The 17,102-nt window shown below is 44.5% G+C and overlaps 1 protein-coding gene across 1 annotated transcript in view; it reads left to right on the top strand.

Moving 5' to 3' along the window:
* Positions 1–10,451: 10,451 nt before the first annotated feature.
* LOC141092978 (signal peptidase complex catalytic subunit SEC11A) overlaps positions 10,452–17,102 on the top strand; it is a 52,695-nt gene continuing 46,044 nt past the window's right edge. The window contains exon 1 of the mRNA XM_073579362.1: positions 10,452–10,619. Coding sequence (XP_073435463.1) covers positions 10,569–10,619 — 51 coding nt within the window. The 5' untranslated portion in view covers positions 10,452–10,568. The remainder of the gene's footprint in view (positions 10,620–17,102) is intronic.

Below are 17,102 nucleotides of genomic sequence, written 5' to 3'. Positions count from 1 at the left end.
GTAAAGTGCCATTAAGCACAGTATTACAAGAAAACTTGCACAAATGGAGTGCAAGGAACACTGTTTTTAAGGAAATGTATTTGTTATTTTTTTTTATTCAAATACAAAATGATTAGAAACATACATACAATGTTAGAACCAGGGCTGTGGAGTTGGAGTCAGTGTCATGGAAATTGAGGAGTCGAAGGTTTGGCTTACTGATGCCACAGCCCTGGTTAGAACAGTGAGTGTTAACATGATCTACTGACAGACAGGTACAAAAGTATGATGAAAATGTATGTATAGTCAACAATATTGGAAATGGATACTTCAATAAAGGCTGTATCCTAAATGGTAAGTATTACACATATAGTATCTAAAATGGACAACAGACAACAAGTATACAGAAGTATAAGGGATAGGAGAAGATGTCAAATATCAAATACAGAGATGAATGTAAAGGTACATAAGTAAAAATATACAATGGTATATAGAGAACCTCACTAATCTGTGAAAACGCACCATTTCTATGTAGCAACATTGTATGATTGTTTTTAATAATTTTCTATTTGAGGTAAAATGAATAAATACATTTCCTTAAAAACAGTGTGCCTCACACTTCATTTATGTAGGTTTTCTAGTTAATGGGTTTAATTGAATTGCATATTGTGAGAAAAAAATACACAAAAGAATAATAGCAAAATTGATGTTTTTCCATATTTACGCATAAACAAAATAGTAAACAACAAATTTCCATATTCAGTGTGGCCCCAAATTAGTTCCAAAAGAACTAGCAGTCCATCATGCAAATAAAAAAACAAAACAAGTTCTCACATTGCTACTGTAGGTTAGCTGAAAAAGCGTAAGAGGTGTGGACAATGACTGCCGCATTCCTATCCCTGAAGACACCAATTACGTTATGTGAATAAGTGTTAGGTGTCTTTTACATATATATATATATATATATATATATATATATATCGAGAGAGAGAGGGACAAGTTCAAGTAGCAGTAGGAGGTGTCTGTCAGCAGTGCTGCCGTTTGGTGAACTACATCAAAGGAGATGAAGGGACAAGGAAGTATCACGACCGGGAATTGACAGAAGATACAGAATGGACTTCCACCTTACAGGGGTCCTTGGATAGAATGCCTTGTCATGAGAAACTCTGAGCTTGCCAAGCACCAAAGGTAACGGACTTAACAAGACTTAGTTTGTGAGGACTAGTGGGTGGTCCTGTGCGGTAGATCCAGGGCGTCCATAGTGACAGCACACAGAATGACTGAGCAGGTCTGATCTGGACTGTGACGACAACCTAGCCTGTGACAAAGTAGGATGAAACAGCATGCTTCACTGTCCCTAGAGTAAACTACAGTGGAAGGAAACGATGTGTGTAAAGATGCATTACTCTGTGAAAAACATCCATAAGACTTTGTACCCGATATTCCTTGCTACCCCTTGTACATAAAAACCACAAAAAGAGGAAAAAATCCTCCAATATTCAAGAAAAATGTGTGGTTTTTATGTTAGAGTAGGACTGGCAAGTGTAAGGACCCTTGACGCGGGTTGCCAGCTTACGTATTATGGCCAGAGTATCAACTAATACCTTACATATATTGATATGTTTTTGTGCACTTTATATATATTTTTTGGGGTGCAGTTGGGCCCAAATTGTTCTGTTAACTGTGGCCTCTGTTCACACAGTATGCATTATAGTTAGCACTGGGCAGCCCCCCATAGGGCGTCATTAATAGGCTGCGAACCAGATGCTCTGCATTCCTTGTGTGAATATTGCCACATAGAGATTATATATTTTTTTGCACTGGTGTGCCACACGGCCAATCCCTGATTGAAGGCTGGCTGTCTCATTTGGTATTATTGCACCTTTTCATTTGCCATTTTACTTGGGTCCGCTGCACCCTGTTAGTGCATTTGTATTGAGGCCTAGTTAGACAGGTAAGCATCTTTGCCTATTTTTGGTACCCCTTGTACATAACCCTTAGCACAAGGCTCTCACAACACTAACACCCTGCCAGTACCCACAATTTTCTGCAAAGTGCCAGGGCGTGACGGATCAGCAGCTCGGTCATGGCTACTGTTCGCGGTTAGTTTACAAAAGCTTTAGGTTATGTTCACACTTTGTGTTTTTGCTACGGGTTTTAATGCAAATTCAAAGTTCCTTTTTACACTGCCATCAAAAGCTAAAGGATTTGATAAATCTCATGTACACGCTTTGTTTTTTCCTGACTGAATTGGAAAAGTGCTTCTTTTTTTAGAATGTCAATTATTTCAGTGTGTGTTTATTTGTAGTGTTTTTTCACAATATACAGCAATGAGTAAGTGCAAAGACACAGTAAAAACATGACCATCAGTTTTTGTCGCGTGAAAAACGCAAGTACAGCAGGATGTGAAATGTATTTTGTGATTTTTCCCAACTTTAAACCAAAATATCTTCGTGTCCTCAGATGAGCCTGGATGTTAGTATACAATTTACCTAAATTATTGATATGTGTAAAGTAAACTAATCCTGAACATCTCAAGATCAATCTGTTAAAGTACACAATGGCTGATCAACTCAGATTCCTGACCAATGTGTGAAACAATGCCTGACCAACTCAATGCACTGCCAATGTGTTAGGTAAACAATGTATGACCAATTCAACTCCCCTGTTTTTACATTTGCAATTTTGTATTTTTTCATGAACTCATTTGAACCTCTTTGTTTATAATGGTCACTATTTTTTCAGCTATAAAAAAACTAATTCCTCTAAATAATTTGATTTTTCCAAAATGTTTTATGGTTTCATACTTGTCTTGCATTGGTGCCCTAACACCTTGCATTGTTCATGCTTGTACGTTGGAAGCAACTCTGATCTTTGGAATTATGAAAAACGCAGCAAAACATGCCTTTCATCTGCAGCTTTTTTTACTGTCAGGGTGTGTGCAGACGCTGCGGAATCCGCTGCGGAATCCGCTGCGGATTAATCCGCACGGATTCTGCAAAAACCGCAGATAAACCGCAGGTCAAAAGACCTGCGGATTATCTGCGGTTTTGACTGCGGTTTGGTCCTGCGGATTCACCATCTCCACAATGGTGGAGATAGGAACCCACTGCGGATTCCGCAGAAAGAATTGACATGTCACTTCTTTCTGCGGTTTCAAAACCGCAGCAAATCCGAGCGGATTTTTCCGCAACGTCTACACAGCGGGTTTTTTTTACCATTCATTTGAATGGTACTGTACACCGCAGCTAAAACTGCTGCGGGTCCACAGCGGCCAAAACCGCTGCGGAAACGCAGCGGAATCCGCAGCATGTGCACATACCCTCAAGATATCAGGTTTTGGCTGCAGAAAAAAAAGCAGCAAAAATGCAACGTGTGAACAAGACTGTGCTTCCTTGATGAGCTTTTAGTGAGTTTATGACACTGCATATTTTCGCTGTGCTACAGTTCTAGCACAGTGCATGGGATTTAAAGAAATCTCATGCCTGCTGTGCTTCTTTTTTACTTATTGCAAAACTGACCTGCGCTGCATGTTTCCAATCTGTAACATGTCAATTTTTTTGCTAGTGCACTGACTTTATATGCAGATGTTTCCAATATACTTGCATATGACTATATCAATAACATTTTGTCAATTCCAGGAAGTATAAAAAGCAAAGCAGCTTTAATTAAAACATGATGAAGCAACAAGAGACCAAAAACGGAGCATCAAAAAGAGAAAAGCGCCGGGCTCTTCAGCTAGTATATATATATTTATACAGACATAAACATATATAAATGTATGAAATATATACTGAATGTATGGAACAAGGGTGCACAGGAGGTCATATCTACAGTTAGGTCCATATATATTTGGACAGAGACAACATTTTTCTAATTTTGTTCTAGACATTACCACAATGAATTTTAAACAAAACAATTCAGATGCAGTTGAAGTTCAGACACTTTCAGCTTTCATTTGAGGGTATCCACATTAAAATTGGATAAAGGGTTTAGGAGTTTCAGCTCCTTAACATGTGCCGCTCTGTTTTTAAAGGGACCAAAAGTAATTGGACAATTGACTCCAAGGTTATTTCATGGACAGGTGTGGGCAATCTCTTAGTTATGTTATTCTCAATTAAGCAGATAAAAGGCCTGGAGTTGATTTGAGGTGTGGTGCTTACATTTGGAAGGTTTTGCTGTAAAGGAAACAATCGGTCAAAGGAGCTCTCCATGCACGTGAAACAAGCCATCCTTAAGCTGCAAAAACAGAAAAAACATATCCGAGAAATTGCTACAACATTAGGAGTGGCAAAATCTACAGTTTGGTACATCCTGAGAAAGAAAAAAAGCACTGGTGAACTCATCAATGCAAAAAGATCTGGGCGTCCACGGAAGACAACAGTGGTGGATGATCGCAGAATAATCTCCATGGTGAAGAGAAACCCCTTCACAACAGCCAACCAAGTGAACAACTCTCTCCAGGAGGTAGGCGTATCAATATCCAAATCTAACATAAAGAGAAGACTGCATGAAAGTAAATACAGAGGGTTCACTGCACGGTGCAAGCCACTCATAAGCATCAAAAATCAAAAGGCTGACTGGACTTTGCTAAAAAACATCTAAAAAAGCCAGCACAGTTCTGGAAGAACATTCTTAGGACAGATGAAACCAAGATCAACCTCTACCAGAATGATGAAAAGAGAAAAGTATGGTGAAGACATGGTACAGCTCATGATCCAAAGCATACCACATCATCTGTAAAACACGGCGGAGGCAGTGTGATGGCTTGGGCATGCATGGCTGCCAGTGGCACTGGGTCACTAGTGTTTATTGATGATGTGACACAGGACAGAAGCAGCTGAATGAATTCTGAGGTATTCAGAGCCATACTGTGTGCTCAGATCCAGCCAAATGCAGCCAAACTGATTGGTCGTCGTTTCATACTACAGATGGACAATGACCCAAAACATAAAGCCAAAGCAACCCAGGAGTTTATTAAAGAAAAGAAGTGGAATATTCTTGAATGGCCAAGTCAGTCACCTGATCTCAACCCAATTGAGCATGCATTTCACTTGTTAAAGACTAAACTTCAGACAGAAAGGCCCACAAACAAACAGCAACTGAAAAACACCACAGTGAAGGCCTGGCAGAGCATCAAAAAGGAGGAAACACAGCGTCTGGTGATGTCCATGAGTTCAAGACTTCAGGCAGTCATTGCCAACAAAGGGTTTTCAACCAAGTACTAGAAATGGACATTTTATTTACAATTATTTAATCTGTCCAATTACTTTTGATCCCTTTAAAAACAGGGTGGCACATGTTAAGGAGCTGAAACTTCTAAACCCTTCATCCAATTTTAATGTGGATACCCTCAAATGAAAGCTGAAAGTCTGAACTTCAACTGCATCTGAATTGTTTTGTTTAAAATTCATTGTGGTAATGTCTAGAACCAAAATTAGAAAAATGTTGTCTCTGTTCAAATATATATGGACCTAACTGTATAACGCTTGATGCATCCTTCCGTCTGAAGCCTGCATAGACTGCACCTGCGAAGTGTGGCCAGAGTCAGAAGGACACATCCAGCGTGAATATACCAGAAGGAAGAAGAGGCTGGAGGAGGAGTCTGGCACTGACCAACGGCATCCACTGTCTTCTTCTTTTTCTTTTTAGCTTTGAGACATTTGGGCAGACGGTTCGCCCTTTTCTTTATCATCAGTGGAAACCGTAGGGACTTCTTGCTCGGGCTCCTCAGTCTGTGGTCTCGGTTCTGGTAATTCTCCATAGCTCCCCCTCGCTTTGACAGGCGCATTCCGGTCAGAACTGGGATCAGATGACTTGAGACCATTCAGGCCGGACCCTTCGTCATCCGCTTTGTAGTCGGCAGGATCTTGTGAGCTGACGGCTGGCAAACTTTCCACCTCAGGGGACAATACTAGCTGCTCTTCCTTCTCATTGACGAGAACCGTAGGAGCGGGCGTCTCGGGAACACTTGTCACCTTCTCTTCTTGTCGGGAGCTTGTGGCGAACATGGTGATTTACTCCGATGGACCACTCGGGAAGTCGTCTCTTCTTCCTCTTCGGGTCAAATCTCACTGTCTGTACCTCCAGACCCAGGTTGGAGTTCTGCCAGACTCGCCTCCACGCATCCAGCGCTGACATCTTACCGTGGACAGTTGACACCCTCTCTATCTCTTCTCGGCATCCGACGTCGTGGCTCTGTCCTGCTCTGGGTGGGGCTCTTCTCCTCCCGCCGTACCATTCCCTCCAGGGGCGACGTTCCCTCCAATTGGCAGGACCTTCGGAAAGGTGAACGGATCTTTGCTGTCTTTATTCTCAGGTTGGGTAATTTCTGGACAGGTGTCCACACACATCTTCCGCACACCCAGCAATCACGTCTGCATCTGTCTGGTGGGCGCTTTGGTCTGGTTCATCGACCTCAGCGGGAAGCATATTTCACTAGCCTCTGCTCTTCACTCCCGGATACGGGGTTACACTCTGGCATCGCCATTGAAGCTTCCTTCATGCTCCGCACCTCTCCTCTAACTTCCTTCGCCAGCTTCCGTGAGTTACCTCGGGGTATGACGGTGTTCCCCAAGACAGCAGCCAGGGCCCCCTTCAGGCTCTCGACTTCTTCTCAAATTCTTCTCATTTACAGCCATAAATCACGGGTCCATGTTGGCTCTTCTTCATTCGGGCTGGGTACTCCACAACGCCGGACCATCCCTGTCAAGTCTGCAATCCCCTGCTCCTGCTCGCCTATGCGTGCTTCTGCCTCTATTTCAGAGAAAGTCATGCTTGGTTTTACTTGCAAGTGCTCCATCAGAGCCTGCTTCAGTAGCACGTTATGTAGACCCGTCACTAGCTGATCCCGCAGCACTAAGTCAATGGACCCTACGCCATCTTTGCGAGCAATGGCAGTATGAAGTTCCTGCAGTGCATTCATAAACTGAGTCATGGACTCCCCCTCTCTTTGAATACACCTGAACAGACGCATACGTAATTCCCCTATGTCCGTAGGGCCCCATGTGTCTCCTCAAGTATTAACATTTATCCCATGGTGTTTCTCGTCTGTAGGGGTCGCAACATGACAGAGTCCATGGCCTCCCCATCTTAAGCCATCATAGCTACTAGGGCCGGAGTCATAGGATACATCCCCATCACCCCCCTTAAACATTCAATCCAACTCCACAGCATAGTATTATTCCCAGTGAACTTAGGGAGATTGTTCAATATGGTCCCCAGCGGTATACTGGCCCTTGGAGCTCCCCCAACTGATTGGTCTGCCACCCTTGCGTCTGGAGACTGCATCCTGCCAACTACGCTAAGTGTAGAAATTGCAGGAACGCGGGATGCAGTCATGCACAGGGAGGCAAAGCAAGGGTTAAACACGTTTATTTACAGGGGATATACTCCATGCAGGGAGTGAGGGAATGTAGGGTGAGGTTAAGGAATGGGGCAGAACTGGGAGAGTGGCAGGGTAGGTGAGGGACGAACGAGAGTTCAGTAATAAAGAGGTTAAACTTAGCGGACTGTAGTCTTCTGTTGTGAGGAAGATCAGGGTCCAATGTGTCAGGAACACCGCACTGTACTTGCTCACTGAGCCAGTGCGCGTGTCCTGAGTGTCAGCGCCGGCGTGCAGCCTCCGCTGAGCAGTGACTCACCCGCAATGTAGGGGTACCGGGGTCAGGTACAGCCAGAAAGTACCGATGCACAGGACCTGTGGATGCTGAAGTTTAGGAAGCCAGCATAGGACCTATGGTCATGTGAATGGTCATGTGACTGCAAGGGGACGGGGCTTAGCGTCCTGCACACAGAGAAGGAAGAGAACTCAGAGTCCAAGCAAAGCAGAGGTTATGCACAGTACAGACCAGCGAGGGACAGGAGAGATAAACAGATGGGAGGTCAGACAAAGCCAAAGGTCATACACAGGATCACAGTACAGTACCAGGGAGGAGACAGAGCGGATAATCAGGGCCAAGCAGAGATCAAAACCAAACAGACATAGGAGGTACCAGGCAGAATCCAAAGCGATATCCAGGGAACAGACCGAGTCATACACAGAGAATCAAGTAACCAGAACACAGCACAAACACACTCAGGGGTCACCACACAATGCCAAGGGCGAAAGTATAACTGACAGGGATGGGAGCGTCCTGAGGCTATAAGAAGCCTCCCCCAGAACCAGGGAGAGGCCACAATCATAGCCCCAGGTGTGCAGGTAAGCCTGCACCGGGATCACAACCTTTAACCCCAGAAATGCCAGTCATCAGCACTGGTTCCAAACATTAACCCCACGTGTGCGAGTCAAACCCGCACTGAGATCATGATACAATGGAGGCACTGACAGGCGGGAATCCAACGGTGGCACCGACAACAGCAGCGCTTAAACTCTTGATGCAGCCTTTGGGAAGCGGGTAGATATCCCGTGCCTCACGGTGTCTGACACAGTACTAAGTCTAGTGTGGGGAGTCGCCGGAACAGGACTTCGCTCCGCGGTGTACACAAGTCCTTAGTAGTCAGGCTCTGGCCTAACCGTTTGTCTCTCTCTCTGCGTCGCACACTCAGTGCAGTCTCTGCCTTCAATTGGGGTCACCTCCTAGCGTGGAGGGTAGCGGGGAGCTGACAGTCGGTCGTCCACAGTGGGCCTGTATGCAGGGGTCTGTCAAATATGTGGTCACTCACTTTCACGCCGGGTACGGCACCCGGCTTAGCTCTACTCTGCAGGTAAAGGGGGCTCCTTCTTTACAGCCCGTCACCACACCGGTACTTTCTGGTGAGGGAAGCAGAGCGAGCTGTTCTCTGCTCTACGTGCTGCTCTCTGCTCTGTTCTTCGCACTTCCCTGCGCCGGCACCAGGCTGACCTTTCTGGTGCGCTTCTGCCTTTTATCCCCCGCTGCTGCGCTCGCTTTCCCGGCTCTCCTGGGTGAGCAAGAAGCTCCATCTCTCTCCTCCTTCGCTCCTGCAGCAGCGGATGTCCGCCTCTCAGGCTTCCCCTGGAAAATGAGGATGCAGCCTTTTTAGTTCTGGACCCGGCATGCAGGTACCCGCCGTCAGGTCAACCTCCTTACATGGGTACGGTGGCTGTATAGTCAGTGCTGTGACTGAAACGGTGGCGCCCCCGCCTCCATGACAATGCTGGCGGTGAGATCATTTTCTTCCCGCTGCATTCGACTGTGTGCAGGCACCGGACATCATCATAACGCTGTTAACCTGCAGATTAACCTCATATCTGCAGGTTAACAGCGTTATTTCTGGTGACGGGTTCCCTTAAATTTTGTAGTACAATACTTCAATAAAATTGTGCCAGAGTCAGCGAGTGTGCATACTCTGCTATCCAGTGCCATTTTATTAAAGACACTGTACATGCGAATTTGCAGTGTTTTTAAAAAAATGGTGTTGGAAATGTACTAATAAAAATGCTCGCCAACAGGTTCAAAAGCTAGTCATAAATAAAGTATATACAGTATGTATACACACATTTATGTGCGCTGTTGTACCTTGTCTATAAGTCTGTGTACATGTATATGGTACAACAGTGCACATAAGTGGATGTAAGTATACACATATATTTATATATAGTATATGAAAAAACCTTAAGGCACTTAATTGATGCGGTGATTTTTTATTATATCAAAGTGGTTTACGCTTGGCATAAATAACAAAAATCGACGTTTCAGCCATGCAAGGCCTTGTTCACGATTTATCTAAACAAAAGAAACATAAATGACCAAATATACATACTTAGTTTTATATGATTCTGCATCATATCAAGACATAAATTATATATAGTCTTACAGATAGAATGATTATGTTTCGAAGAGAGAAGATCCTCAACTCAGGTAAATATACCTCTGAGAAAAATTAAAATAAAATAGATTTTCATGTTATAACAGACATTTGGTTATTATAAAGTGATAATATACATTAAATTATTATAGGAGCGGTTATACCTATCTACACATCAAAGTAAAGGCACAGGGTTTAATCTTAATAGAAAATGTTAATTATTAAACCGATTCCATAAAATTAGTTGCAACTGCATGGGCACACAGACAGCAGGTATGGCAGCTATGAGAGTAGGTGTTATAAAGGTATATTACCTTAGAGGGGAAACTAATTTTAAGGAATCAGTTGGTTTAATAAGTAACATTTTATATTAAGATTAAACCCTGTGAGCAAGGCCTTGCATGGCCGAAATGTCGATTATTGATATTCATGCCAAGCGAATGCCACTTTGATATAAAAAAATCACTGCATCAATTAAGTGCCTTAAGGTTTTTTCATATACTACTGCATACGTTACCCAACAGGCACCCTTTTTTTGTCAATCCCCCTTTACCTTCTATATATTTATATATAGCCATACATTTATAACATGAGCCTATATATATATATATATATATTCCACATACTTATGTGAGTATATTATACACACAGCCTCTCTGTGCCGCCTAACATTTGCGGGAGCCTTTGTGCTGCCCTCACATAAGATGGCTGCCGAGCTTTTTCCGGTTTGGTAGCGGAAGTGCTACGCTTTCACTTACCCCTTGATAACTTCCGGTGTCTCTGTTTCTCCGGTCGGTGCCGGGTAAACTGGAGAGAGGACAATGCTCTCCATGGACTTTCTGGACGATGTCCGGCGGATGAACAAGAGACAGGTGAGGAAGGCGCCGGCTCCATAGAGGAGAGCGAAGTGTGTGGCTGGGAGGCGCGGGACGGCTCTCCGCCATTACTGGCTGCTCTGCCGGCGGACAGGGCTGTACACGCCATTGTCTTCTATTGCGTGTAGTGTGGGGGCCAAAGCCCCTGTGCTTACCTCATGTGAGCCCATAGTACTGAGGAGCGGTCACTATGTATTGTATATACCACACAGTTTGTACTTGAGAGCCGAGTAGGATCACTAGTCACTTTCAGGTTCGCCCTGGTACACAGTGTGGAGTAAATGTAAAATGTCCTTTACTAGGGTTTCCCTTGCGCTATTTGGGATGTAGAGCGGAGCGTAGTTGACCCAAAAGCCGTATAAATGTCAGATACTCTCTATTATTATTCACTAGAGATGGACTGACGGATATACGTTTCTAAAGAGTAAATCGTTAAGGCGCCACTCCGGCTACTTGCTTTTCTTTCACCCCCAGAGTGGTGTCACTTCTGTCTGTTCCCTGCATCTAGGACAGGGTTCCCCAACTCCGGTCCTCAAGGCCCACCAACAGATCATGTTTTCAGGATTTCCTTAGTATTGCTCAGGTGATAATTGCTTCACCTGTACAATATAAGGGATTTCCTGAAAACATGATCAGTTGGTGGGCCTTGAGGACTGGAGTTGGGGAACCCAGCTCTAGGAGAATACTTGCTAGTTGCCATTTCCTGCTCTTCCTGGAACTCACCGTTATCAATCACAAGCTTTCAATGTTAGGGTACCGTTACACCTAGCGATGCACCAGCGATCCCAACTAGCGATGTGACACAGTCAGGATCGCTGGTACATCGCTAGGTGGTCGCTAGTGAGCTGCCACACAGGCAGATCTCACCAGCGACATCGCTGGGGACGGGGATCGCTACTTACCTGTCAGACGAGGCGATCCTGCGTCCTCCCGCCCGGCTCCACGCGTCGCTCGTCGGCGCCACAGGAAGCCCAGCAGGAAGTGGACGACGAGGAATGGTCCAGCAGCTTCTCTCGCAATCAGCGATAACCAGCGGGGGAGCCGGTCGGAGGTAAGTATCACATGCAGCGATATCGCTAGTAATATCGCTGCTACGTCACAAAATCTGTGACTTTACAGCGATATTGCTAGCGATATCGCAGTGTGTAACGGGGGCTTAAGTCTGTGGGAGCTTTGCTTGTTCTGGCTGTCATAGACTTGCGCTGAGTAGTGACGTTCAGATCACCCAGCAAACACTGGCACGATTCAACAAGTCACAACCTGTAGAAGACAGAGGGGCGCGGATAACGGATGAAGATGGCGACGGGCACGTATAATGCTAGGGGCAAGGAATTCACATTAGTGACACCACCCCAGCTGTGAACTAAAGACAATGGAGTGCTGCTCTCAGGCTATTTCATACTTCAGTGCCCCTATATTTCGGTACATTGGTAGGGGAAGGACATGTTTTGAGAGAGCGTCAATCACTCAAACCCCCTCCCTCCCCAAACCACCCATGCACAGTTCAGCTCACAGGAGCCCACAGTACAGATTCAACAAGAAGCCTTGGCTGGGGGGTTTCAAGACCTGGACCCCCCCCCCCCCCCCCATAGATCTGCTTAATTGTAAGGGCACTGAATTATGAAATAACCTTATAAAGATATAGTCTTTATTGAACTGGAATAAGGGTTATTTCTCAAGGCCCAACCCTTTGTTTCTTACCAGAGAGTTGGGGCCATAATCCAGTGGGGCAGTTCTGTTATAACCAATGAAAGCAAGTTGGTTGGAAGGGATACTGTTTTGTTTATATTTTTTTGTATTAAAACAAAGTATACAGATGTGCATAGCCTTATTTGGACAGATGCAAGGAACTGTTACATACATTGTTAGCATATGTGTGCAGCGCATATACCATATGTCTGCAGACATATGAATGTGAATCTGGCCTAGGTTGATCGTCAGCTAAACCTTAAGATTTCAGCCCAACCAGCCAGTTACCTATTGTGCATAGTATATCTTAACATGCCCGCTCCTGCGAGGTAAGTTGTCAGCAGCTGCTTCCTTCCATCTCCTTGTTCACTGGAGTGTGCATCTGTATCGCTGGTTCTGCCAACTTTTATTGCTGAAGAATGGGCTTACATGACCTAATGTGTAGTAAATGCCCCTGAACATCAGAGGTCTTGAGATGCAGGGGACTGGTACCATGCCTGCCTGAGATGCGATTTTCCCCCCCATCAGCGTGGACATTCATATCCATGTTACTTGTTATGTTTTGCTGTTTCAATATAATCAGTGTTTTTAGCACTGGAGAACTAGGTCTCACATGCAGGACAGTCAAACTAATCCTTGTAAACACACACACACTGGCAGCTTGCTGATAATGCACTGTGTACACAGGAACCTATCCATTTAGGGTGTGGGCTGCATTAAACACAGGTCAGCATGCCCAGCTCTGTTACATCTACGGCCCGAAAAACAGGAATTCTATCAAAACTACGCCAAGCAGTCCAGTAAATGAAACATGGCTGGAATCACTGTCTCTGCCCCTACAGTATGCTGCTCTCAGTTTCCGTAGTGCTCAAAAACCTTTTAATAGATTCCCTTTAAAGCACCACTCCAGCAATTTTTTTTCAAGGGCTGGAGTGGCGCTTTAAATGTAAGCTACTGTTCTTATACTCCTCTTCCGGCGACTTCACCTTTTACCCACACCGCTCCTGTCTTACGGCGCCATCTTATGCCTATAACTTCCGACTTTCTGACTGGCGGGAGAAGTCAGAAGCTACGTCACAAGAACTCAATGCAAGGATCTCAGAGATGTATTGAAAAGTTACCTCTGTTGCTCCATGAAACACTGGAATTGCCGGTTGGTCACTTTTCACTGAAGACCCGACTGGGGCGATGCTGGAAAAGGATGAAGGTGGTAGCAGGTGAGTATGAGATGGGCCAGGGGAATCACATTTAGGCTGTGTGCCCACGATGCCTTTTTTAAGCGTTTTTGCCGCGATTTTCGGCGTGAAAACATTTTAAAAACTCGTACAGAACGCACCCCATGCATTCCTATGGCATTCCGCACATGCTGTGCTAATGCTGTGCTTTTTTCCGCGGTGGAATCGCATCGCTGAAAAAAACTCAGCATGCTCATTCTTTTTGCGGAATCGCAAAGAATTGCCACGATTCCTCACCCATAGGAATGCATGAGAACCGCTTACTTCCCGCATGTGGCTATGCCCACCATGCGCAAAGTTAAGCGTCTCATGTGCGGATGGTACCCACGGTGTGGAGGAGAGGAGACTGTCTTCCAGGCCCTGGGTACCATACCCCTATAAAAAAAAAAAGAATACAAAAATTGGGGTATATTTACCTTCCAGCGTCACGCGCAGCCTTCCCGGGCCTCAGCGTTCCCAGTAATGCCTTGCGGCAAGGACCTGTGATGACGTAGTCTCGCGTTACTCTAGCGGTCTCGTGAGATCGCTCTAGCAACGCGAGACCAACGTCATCACAGGTCTCGCAAGGCATCGCTGGGAACGGGAGCGTTGCTGAGACTGCGCGGGACGTCGGAAGGTAAATATACCCCGATTTTTTTTTTTTTTTTTTTTTTTTTAATTTTTTTTTTAATAATTTTTAACATTCTATCTTTTACTATTGATGCCGCATAGGCAGCCTCAATAGTAAAAAGCTGTTCACACTTGTCAAACACTGTTTGACGAGTGTGACCAACCTGTCAATCACTTTCCAAGCGATGCTTCAAATCGCTTGGAAAGTGCTTGAATATCGCACGCGAACATAATTGCGGTAAAATCGCGCAGGGGAAAAAAACGCACGTTTTCTGGGAAGGAGTCTGGTTTTGAGTGTCCAGTTTAAAACGCTACGTGGGCACATAGCCTTAAGGAAAAACAAAAAAAACACTGACATGGCGCTTTAAGCACATCATTTATGTCTGGTCATTTGTATTGGGCCTGAAGCTGACACAACCAGTGTAAAATTTCTCTCCAGCATTTCTAAACCATGTGGAAAAACATCTGATAAATGCAAACAAGGCCTAAGAGGCAAAGTGAAGCATCACACAGTACATTAGCCTTTTCTCACAGTATAATATACAGGATCACACCACTTTTTGCTGTTACAAATTCATGCCATTGTTTTTCTCCATAGGTGATGCAGTCAATAACACATTTGTTGCAGATAATGTGTTTTACACATTCCTGTTGGCATCTTGTTTTTTTTTTTTTAATCTGTATATATCAGCTAATATGATAAGGCTACATTCACACATCCATGTGATGTCTGTTTTTAAATGGACAGCACACAGGCCCATAGATTACCACTCATCCATACACATCCGTTTTAATAACAAATTCATGAAACTCGGAGCATGTTCTCTTCTCATCAGATTTGCCGATCAGACTCCGCTTTCAAAGTTTATGGAAATCTTTAAAAAAAAAAAACAAAAAAAAAACGGAAGACATGCTCTGTATTTCAGTCTTAAATTCCAAGTTTTAACTGATCCATTTCCTAGACTCACTGGATAAGAAAAAGTTTAGACAGTCTAACTTGTTCAGTCTTTAAAAATGGATAAAAAAAAATTGTTACCACAGGGATGACGCTGACAGTTTAACCTATATGACTGTACATGCAGACATTGTCGCCCTGATCCACTCCCGCCTGGACTACTGTAATGCTCTATTAATTGGCCTCCCTCTCACTCGACTCTCCCCTCTCCAGTCTATCCTTAATGCAGCAGCCAGGGTTGTCCATCTGGCTAATCGTTACTCAGACGCATCCGCTCTTCGCCAGTCGTTACACTGGCTGCCAATTCATTACAGGGTACAATTCAAAGTACTTGTTCTCACCCACAAAGCTCTCCACAGTGCGGCACCCCCTTACATCTCCTCCCTCATTTCTATCGGCCTAACCGACCGCTGCGCTCTGCAAATGACTTTCGACTAACCTCTGCCCTAATCCGCACCTCCCACTCCCGACTCCAAGACTTCTCCCGTGCTGCGCCAATTCTCTGGAATGCTCTACCCCAAGATATTAGGACCATCCACAATTTGCATAGTTTTAGGCGCTCGCTCAAAACACATTTGTTCAGAGCGGCCTACCACATTCAGTAATCAAAGTCACGTTATGTTTGTGTGTGTGTGTAGCCCATTCACTATCTCCATCTAACCCCCACCCCCTGAAGATGGCCGGACCATCATTGTAAATACATCATTGTAAATACAAACCTGTGCTTTGTATCTCCCCCACCTCATTGTAGACTGTAAGCTCCCACGAGCAGGGTCGTCTTATTTCGCTTTAATTATTGTATTGTTAACGTTGTTACTTATGACTGTTATGTTTGAAACTGTTCAACTGTAAAGCGCTGCGGAAGATGTTGGCGCTATATAAATAAAGATTATTATTATTATAGCTGTCAGTCACTGAGTAGGACCGCCCACTGGACTCGTATGCAGACAAACACTTGAATAAGTCAATCCAAATCTTTGCCAACAAACCTATATATCCTGCTAAAGCTTTTCCTTCTCTACACCATTCTGTCCACAGATTTGTGACTGGTTCCCTTTAAATTGCACAAAACATAACAATTTTTCAAAAATAATGTAAAATAAAATTCTCTTGTGTCAAGATAATGTGGTTTCAAAGCAGTACTACATCTGTTTTGCAGTAAATTTTTGAAAAATGAAATTATGCAATTTTCTAAGATATGTTGTGAAATTGTTGCAGTTGGACTGAGCATTGTTGCAAAACTGCAATAGTACGGGTATGTATATATCTATAAAATCATGCTATAGCAATGAAAGAAGTTTAGAGAGCAGGTAAAGTAGCATGCTACAACTTGCTATCTGCTTTTACCCTAAGGGTAGGTTCAGACAGCTGTGCAAAATCTTGGGCAAGCCACGTCCGCACATTGCAAATGGCTCTTTGTGTAGCACCATGTGTTCATTCGCTTATTACAGGAACTGCTTGTCATTTGCATGTCATTTGCATGCTCTAGTCTGCATGCTCCTTTTTTTTTTTTTTTCCTATTTATTTATATAGCACCATTGATTCCATGGTGCTGTACATGAGTAGGGGGGTTACATACAAAGTTATAGATAGCGTTAGCAGTAAACAAATTTACAATGACAGACTGGTGCAGAGGGGAGAGGGCCCTGTCCTTGCGGACTTACATTCTACGGGATAGTGGGGAAGAGACAGAAGGTCGGTGGTGCAGCAGCTCTGGTGGTGATGAGGCGGCAGCTCAGGCGGTGGTGAAGCGGCAAAATCAGTCATTTGCACTGGCACATTGGCTAAAATGTGTGCTGTTTGTGGTGCACACCTGTGTAAGGCTAGTTTCTCTTTCCCCCATGACGGCACCACGGAGAGAGGGTATCCGCCCCACGGGGACAGGAAACCTACAGACAAAAAGGCGGTACCTCTCTCCCGCATCAGTTGGTTTCCTGCCCCCACAGGGAACCTATGGACTCACCAGTTGTCGTTGGATGCCGGGGCCGACCA

The sequence above is a fragment of the Dendrobates tinctorius genome, unplaced genomic scaffold (assembly GCF_039654945.1).
Source record: "Dendrobates tinctorius isolate UK_male_01 unplaced genomic scaffold, ASM3965494v1 ptg000062l, whole genome shotgun sequence".
Classification (NCBI taxonomy): Eukaryota; Metazoa; Chordata; class Amphibia; order Anura; family Dendrobatidae; genus Dendrobates; species Dendrobates tinctorius.
Note: the sequence above shows the minus strand (reverse complement) of the source record. Positions and strands in the feature narration are given on the sequence as shown.